The sequence below is a fragment of the Crocuta crocuta genome, unplaced genomic scaffold (genome assembly GCF_008692635.1).
Source record: "Crocuta crocuta isolate KB4526 unplaced genomic scaffold, BGI_CrCroc_1.0 scaffold1705, whole genome shotgun sequence".
Classification (NCBI taxonomy): Eukaryota; Metazoa; Chordata; class Mammalia; order Carnivora; family Hyaenidae; genus Crocuta; species Crocuta crocuta.
In genome coordinates this window covers 141864-150601 of record NW_027531413.1, presented here as the reverse complement: position 1 = coordinate 150601, position 8738 = coordinate 141864, and the positions used below count along the sequence as shown (strand labels likewise).

The 8738-nt window shown below is 36.1% G+C and overlaps 1 protein-coding gene across 1 annotated transcript in view; it reads left to right on the top strand.

The window, feature by feature from the left end:
- Positions 1–2383: 2383 nt before the first annotated feature.
- The window catches only part of LOC144238182 (ubiquitin-conjugating enzyme E2 variant 2), a gene marked incomplete at its 5' end in the record, with an annotated part of 24509 nt that continues 18154 nt past the window's right edge, over positions 2384–8738 (top strand). The window contains one exon of the mRNA XM_077771928.1: positions 2384–2509. Coding sequence (XP_077628054.1) covers positions 2384–2509 — 126 coding nt within the window. The remainder of the gene's footprint in view (positions 2510–8738) is intronic.

The window sequence follows — 8738 nt, the reverse complement described above, 5'->3', positions numbered from 1 at the left end:
ATCAGTCCTTCTTCCTTCCTTCCCTTTTTTTTTTAATTTTTTTTTATTTTTGGACATTTTTATCTTTGAGAAAGAAAGAGATGGAGTATGAGCAGGAGAGAGGCAGAGAGGGAGGGAGACACAGAATCTAAAGTAGGCTCCAGGCTCTGAGCTGTCAACACAGAACCCGATGTGGGGCTTGAACCCACGAACCTTGAGATTTTGGCCTGAGCTGAAATCAGGTGCTTAACTGACCGAGCCCCCCCAGGCCCCTGGGCCTTCCCCTTTCTGAGAGTAGTCGTCTTGAAGGTTCTTCTTACTTCCTTTGGAAGCAAGAAAGGGGCAAGAGGGGAGCACCTTACAAAGGCACAGCCAGTGAGTTTTTTGCCTTCTGTCACCATCTTTCAACTTCCTCAGAGACGTGTGGAACCCAGTGAGGGTGAGGGCTTGTGCACTCATTCAGTTGCCTTTTAATAAAACCTGCAGGAGTTACTATCTCACCTTAGTTGTTTTCTCTTTAGGAGGTGCTGTATTTAGAGCAGTTTGTCCCGAGCTTCAGGTATCTACATCTAACCAGCATAATGGGAAAATTTTTACCTTATTATACTGTTACTTGGTTACAGGTTTTTAAATTTTTTAGTGCATTATTAAGATCCCTCATTTTTTTTTTGTTATTCTAGTGCTTTGGATTTATATGATCAGCAATTTTGTTTTTCCATACATGTTTGTGTTTTAAATTTTCTGAAACAATATTTTTTTAGCATTAGAGGTTTAGTGACTTTTCCAAGTTTTCCTTATAAGGTAAATGGAGCTACTATGCCTATTAAATTTGGAGAATTAAGTGACTTAATAATTAGACAATAGGAAAGTACCTGACTATAGTATATATTTTGTAAATATTTCTTTTTTTACTGTTTTTTATTTTATTATTGATTAGATAACAGAAGATGTGGCTGTTTTTTGTTTTTTTTAATTTGAAGTGATAAAATTAGACCAAGGTGTCCTGAGTTAAGATGATGTTTACTCTAAAAACCTAGCTTAGAGTTTTTTAACTTAATTTTAAAAAGTTGAGGTATAATTTACATGTAGGAAATGCACAATTTTACCATGAGTTTCCACAAATATACCTTGTTGCCTATATTCCTGTCTGGATATAGACTATTTCAGTCAGCTGTGCCCTTTCCCACCTCCCCCCAGCCACTGCTCCTCACTCAGGAGCGGTTTTGCATGTTGTAGAATTTTGTGTAAGTGGAATCTTGCAGTGTGTGTATTTACTGGTTTGCTTATTGTGACTCAGCACAATGTCTCAGATTTTGTTGTGTTGTTCCATACAGTAGTAGTAGTGTTTCATTTCATTACTGAGTAGTATTTTACTGTATGGATATATACCATAATGTATTTATCAGTTGTGTTCATGGTATTTGGATTTTATCTACTTTGTGGTTATTTGAAATAAAGCTGCTATGAGCATTCTTTTAAAAAGTCTTTTGTGAACATGCTTGTTTCCATTTTTTTTTTTTTTTTTTTTGATAAAATGCCTAGGAATGGAATTGCTACATCATAGGGTAGGTAGGTATACACTTAATTATCTTTATAAGAAAATGCCAAATTGTTTCCTAAATGGTTGTACCATCCTCTACTCACAGTGAAGTTTGAGAGTTCTGGTTGTTTCCACATACTTTGAGTATTTTTAACATTATAGTATTTCTTGAGGGCTATTACTCTTATTTTTAGTATTTATTTATTAAAGTATTTATTTTGAGAGAGAGAGAGACCGAGGGAACAGGGGAGGGGCAGAGAGAGAAGGAGAGAGAATTCCAAGCAGGCAGCATGGAGCCTGACATGGGTCTCAAACCCATCAACTGTGAGATCATGACCTGAGGCGAAACCAAGAGTTGGACCCTTAAACAACTGAGCCACCCATGTGCCCCCATTGTTCTTATTTTTTAAAGCAAATTTTGTAGAGAGGTTAATGTGCATCCAGATTGAAGTACTACAGACTGGATGATTTCCTTGAGATCTCTCTGATGTTAGTCCTTTCTGTACATATCCAAATACTGGGCATGTTAATGGATGTGGACTGTTAAACTTGGTGGACTTTCATACAGGTGGTTCTTTTTAAGTGTTGAAATAATATGTACAAGATTGTTGCATAAATTTTAAATTACAGTAGTTTAATATCCCAGATCTGACTCCACTTGGGAATGAATAGTTCTTACTTAAGGGAAAGGAAGCTGTGGATCAATTTGGGTAAGTGAAATCTATAGATGGTTTGCTTATCAAATAAATTTGAATGTAAAAAAAAATAAATTATTTATCATAAAGTAATATTAAATATATTCATATTGTACTTTTCCTCTTTATTAGCTGTTGAATATTATTATATATATTTTTTGCCTTCCAGACAAATTATGAAAACAGAATATATAGCCTGAAAGTAGAATGTGGACCTAAATACCCAGAAGCTCCTCCATCAGTTAGATTTGTAACCAAAATTAATATGAATGGAATTAATAATTCCAGTGGGATGGTAAGTCATTTTTATAAAATAATATATAGTCAGGAGAAAGTTAAAATACAAAACGGACCTTTGTTTAGCTGAAAGTCTAAAAGAAATATATCTTATGTTTTTCTCTTATAAATCAACCTGTCTGTAAAAAACCCTTATATGCCAGCCTAGATAGATGTGATGACAGCAGTTCTCTTAAGGGTTTTATTAATTGCTTCAGTAGTCATATTTTAGTTGAATCCTTATTTGGTGAAATCTCTTTGAATGTTATTTTTTTTTTCATATTTTAAAAGATTTATTCAAACTTTAATCATTTTAATATTAAACCAAACTAAAAGTAAATAATGATTCAATCAACCATACTGGTGTTTTGAAATGAAATTAGTGATAGGTCTACTTAACGGAGAGCCATTCATAGAAGAATCATTTAAGTTCACAAGGATAACCATGACAAGGCCTGTGGCTTCAGGCTTACTTTATTCCCAGTGTTCAGATGTTTACTTCGTAGGCCTTCAATCTGCTTTTAGACATGATGTAATTAGAAGTAACACTGCCAAATCAGTTTTAAAAATCCAACCATGGTAATATTTTGGAATATGTCCAGATGATTAATATTTGAATGAACCATTTAATAGGCTGGCTATTTTGCTATTGTGTTGCAAATTAAGCCATTAATGAGAGGTCAGGTTTTGATATGCCCAATGGTTCACTTTGTTTTTGGTTTTTTTTAAATATATTTTTTTTTTCTGCTTTGTCAAGAAAGGTAAAATTTTATTGAATATACTCTATTTTAAGCTTTCTTTTTTTTTTTCTTAACAAATAGTTTATTGTCAAATTAGTTTCCACATAACACCCAGTGCTCATCCCCACAAGTGTGAATGTTATTATTTTTTAAGGTTAAGGTACATTTGGTGAGATCGAAAGGATGAATATTCATGAAGGGGAGGCTTTGAGGAACAAGTGTGTCTATATTAGAACAAACAGTCACGGTTGAGCATTGTTGTCTGTTTAAAGCAAATAAACCACAATGACATGCTCTTCCTGGAAGTTAGTGGAAAGGCTGAATTTCCAGTCTGGTTGGGTTGTTAAGGCTCATGTTAAGACTTAACTCTAGCCTCTTGCTATGCCATGTTGAGAGAACACTCACATGCAAAATGTATGTTAAGAAGTGTAATAACATAATAATAAAATGAGCATCATCTATTTTAGGAAACAGAACATTATCAATATCCTTAACTTCTTGTGTGCTCCTCCTCATCCCATCCCTGTGTTCCTTTTCCTCACTAGTGTAATTAACGTCTTAAAAATATTCTTTTATATACCCCCCTTTTTTTGTATAATTTTACCCAGTGTATCATAGGTGTACACCTAGCCTCCCTCTCTCTTTCCTATCTATTTATATACCTGCCTTATCTATCATCTGTTAAAAACCATGAGTTTATACCAACACACTATTCCAACACAGTAGAGCTTATTCCATATTTCATCTGTTGCACATTTGTAATTCTCTCTGGCAACAAATTGAACCTTGGATACATAAAGCCAACCCTCTAGCCCCCAATCTCAGTCTAGTGTGCAGACCCACAGCTAGGCTCCAGAATGGCCGGTGCCTCCCTGCTGGATGTGCTGGATTAAAATTTTTTCATTCTATTTTTTTTTAAATGTTTTATTTATTTCTAGGAGAGAGAGAGAGACAGCGTGAGCAGGAGAGGGTCAGAGAGAGAGGGAGTCACAGACTCTGAAACAGGCTCCAGGCTCTGAGCTGGCAGTCAGCACAGAGCCCGACGCGGGGCTCAAACCCCCGAACCGTGAGATCATGACCCAAGCGAAAGTCGGACGCTTAACCAACTAAGCCACCTAGGCGCCCCTTTTTCATTCTATTTTTGTTGTTTCAGTGGTTATACTAGAACTTAGAGTGTGCATACCTAAGTATTTCTGTAACAGTAATATTAAGAGATGTGATAGAAGCAGGATTATAAAACATTATGAACGTACATAAGGATATTGTTTAGGGAATTTCTTTTGTGACACACTGTATTGCTTTTATGAGGTATTTTTGTTAAATTTCTCTACCAGGAGTAGCTGTTCTTCTCAACTGCTGGTTTGCTTTCATATTATAGACTCTGTAAATTAAGTAATTAATGACGGGTTCTGCATTGTTGGCGAGAACTAAGAAATTCAGGATTAAATTTCAAACACATCTCTAACAAGTTTATCTGATCTCATGGGTGTCTTGTCCATTTTTTGACATTTTGTCTCCCTCTCTGCTTTTCTTCCCTTGCCCATCTCTATCATTGAATCCTGTCAGCCTTTGTTGAAACGTAACCTGATTCGAATCTTATATTTCTGTTTACATTGCCACCAAATGAATGTTGACCATCATCTCTTGTCTTTCAACAACCTCTGTGTTTCTACTTTCTTACCTCCTCCAGTCTTTCCAAAGCAAACAGCCAGAAGGATATTTCTAAAATACAAATTCTGTTATGTCACTTCTGTGCTTTAAGGTCCTTTAATGACTTCACCCACAATGTGCATGCTTTTTGCCATGGTTCATTAGGACTCGCAGGGTCCACACTGCCCTGCACACCTTTCATTTTGCCTTAGGACGATTACACTGTTGTTCCTGTCTGAACATCACCCCCACTCTGGCTAATCCTTACAGATCCTTCCCTTTTCAGTGTAAAAGTCACTTTCTTCAAGAAGACTTCCTGGTTCTCCAATCTGAATTCTGTCCCTCCCCCCCCTTTTTTTTTTAACTCTGATAATCTTTCCCTGTGTAGCAGTTTCTGTCAGTTTATTACCACTTTTCTCATTGTTTTCATTTTTGGTGTTTTTTAAAAGAAATAATATTAATATATAGACAAGTTTTAGAAAATGATATAACCAACATCATCCATTTTGCCTTGTCAAAAATTAGCATTTTGGTCTTGTTTGTAACAGCCTTTTTTTAAAGAAAGACTATATTATAAGTAGTAACTCTGTGTACCTTTCCCCAGTTTCCCCTTTTACTTTCCTCCGAGGCAGTCTCATCATCTTGAATTTGGTGTTTATCATTTCCATGCATGATTGTTATGCTTTAACTACGCACGTGTGTCGTGTGTGTATACCTCTATATTGTATCACTTTTATGTGGAGTCATATCTGATTTTTGAGCTTCATCCATGTTGAGTCATTTAACTTAGATTGTTCCTTTTAATATTCTGTTTTTCACTTGCTGGGCATTTAGGCCGATTTCAGTTTTCACTGAAAAGATTGCTACAGTGGACATTCTTATACAAGTATTCTTCTGCCCTAGGGCAGTGCTTCTTAAGACTTGAGTGTTGATTGGTTGGATGTTGATTCCAATATGTTGTAGATCAGTACTTTTGTAAAATACAATAAAAACTACTAAGAAAATAAGAAAATACAGTAAAACCTTGGATTGCGAGTAACTTGTTCTGCGAGTGTTCTGCAAGATGAGCAAACATTTCTAATAAATTTTAACTTGATAATGAGCAATGTCTTGCAGTGCAAGTATTATGTGATGCTGAATGGCACATGACCACCACTGAGCCAATGGTGGTTCTCTCTCTCTCTCTCTCTCTCTCTCTGTCTGTCTCTTTCTCACTGTGGGATTGTGGGTGATTGTCTTCCATGCTTGGATGCTCAGTTTCAGGCCGTGGTGTTTGGCAGAAATCAGTGATTTTTCAGAACGTTGGAAGGTGCCCACAATTGGCACTAGTGTATTTTTTGTCACTTCAAAGCACCTATGGACAGTCCTTTGCTTTTCCAGACAAAAGTGAGCTTAGAAATGCTTTGCTTCATTCTAGGTCAGGCTGCCAGCAGATATAGACCCTTTCCTTTACTGCCTTAGTGCCATTTACATTAAATACAGTATATGACAAGAGTTTATTAATACTGTATTGTAGTCACCATCTGTTAGTGATGGTGAAAGTCATCCTACACAATAACCGTCCTCTCTTGTCTCCCTCACACCAGCCATGAAAGTTTTCAAAGGTAAGTGCAGGTTAATTTGTTTATTTTTCTTTATATTTTGTATTTCCTTTATTATTTTATATTATCGTAATCATTTTTATATGAATATTTTTGGGTTGTGGAATGAATCATCTGAGTTTCCATTATTTCTTATGGGGAAATTTACTTTGATATATAGTTGCTTTGGATTACAAGCACGTTTCTGGAATGAATTATGCTCACAAGCCAAGGTTTTACTATATAAAGATTTCTTGAACAAAAATTTCTCTGTCAAATTACCATAGAACTCTTGAAACACTCTCCATTTCTATGTCTGTCTTGTGGTGGACCAGCAAAAAAATTAGCTCAAGGCCTGGCATTATTCCATGGAACATACTCTGAGTAGCTCCAGGACAGCCACCTCGAGATGGAGTATCAGCTGAAGTGTAGGGCTTGCCTTCAGCTTGATTGAATATTGCCAGCTTCCTCTCCACAGGGTTGTATCCGTGCCAGCTGTGTGTCACAGCATTCTGTGATCGTACATTCTCACCAACACTTCATATTGTCAGACTGGGATGGGGATTTGAAAAGAAAAAGGGGCGCCTGGGTGGCTTAGTCGGTTAAGCGTCCGACTTTCGCTTAGGTTATGATCTCACGGTTCGTGGGTACGAGCCCCACGTCGGGCTCTGTGCTGACTGCCAGCTCAGAGCCTGGAGCCTGTTTCAGAGTCTGTGACTCCCTCTCTCTCTGACCCTCTCCTGCTCACGCTGTCTCTCTCTCTCTCTCCTAGAAATAAATAAAACATTTAAAAAATTTAAAAAAAAAGAAATACTGATTTTAATTAGAATATAGGTGAGTGTATAGGTGAGTTTAGACATAGGGTGAGTACACTGGACAAAGGTTTTCCTTTTGTTTGATATTTAAGAATTTGAAATATTACTTTCATAACTAGTAAATAGATACCTAGCACTTCACACTGACCATTGGTCATGTGCCAGGATAATTTTATATCATTTTGAGGTTATTTAAGTACCTGATAAATTATGGGTGTTGCGGGGCACCTGGGTGGCTCAGTTGGTTGAGCGTCCGACTTCAGCTCAGGTCATGATCACATGGTTTGTGGGTTTGAGCGCCGTGTTGGGCTCTGTGCTGACGGTTAGCTCAGAGCCTGGAGCCTGCTTCAGATTCTGTGTCTCCCTCTCTCTCTGACCCTCCCCTGCTCACACTGTCTCTCTTTCTCTCTCAGAAATAAATAAAACATTAAAAAAAAATTATGGGTGTTGCTTTAGTAATTTTGGTTTGTATTTATTTAATACAGCAAGGCAAAATTATTCCTCATGGGTGGTTAGCACAGTAAAGCATAAATTATAGTGCTTTACGCCGAGAAGTCTCAAGTTTTGAAAGTTACTGTATATTATAGAATAAGATGCAGATTTATTCTGACAGGATACTTATTTTCCCATGCTCTTTTCTTCCTCCTCTCTCTTCTTCATCATCGTGTGTGTGTGTGTGTGTGTGTGTGTGTGTACTCTGTTGGTATTTCATAGGATTTGCAATCACTTAGGTTTACTTAACTATCATATCATAGAACTTTATATCTGAAAGTGTTTGTTTCTGCTTTGGAAAAAGTCTAGTATTCTTAAACTATGATTTGTTAGTGGAGGCTATTTAAAATAGGCTAAGGGGTTTGCTATTCCTTAAGTTCAAGCATTAGAGGAAGCACTTTAAGTACATCTTAATGTTATAACATCCTTCTTATTGTTTCAATTACTTGTAAGAGAATTATTTAAAAATTATTTTTCTCTTCAATTTTAAGCAGTTTATTGTGATATAATTTTCATGCCATACAGTTCATTCAAAGTGTTTATAATGAAGTATTTTTAAATTTTCACTGGGTTGTGGACCTATTACTACAGTCCAGTTTTAGAATATTTTTGTCCCTCTTTAAGAAAACCCCCTAACATTAGTTGTCAGTTTCTATTCCACCTTCCCATACCTTAAACAACCACTAATATTTCTGTCTTTATAGATTTTCCCATTCTGGACTTTTCATAAATATGGAATCATATAATACATGTTCTTTTGGCAACTAGCTTCTTTGAGTTAACGTATTTTTAAGGTTCATCCATGTTGTATCATATTTCAGTACTTTATAACTTTTTATTACTGAATAATAATTCCATTATATAGACATATCCATCTATTTCTTTCTTTCTTTCTTTCTTTCTTTCTTTCTTTCTTTCTTTCTTTCTTTCTTTCTTTCTTTCTTTCTTTCTTTCTTTCTTTCTTTCTTTCT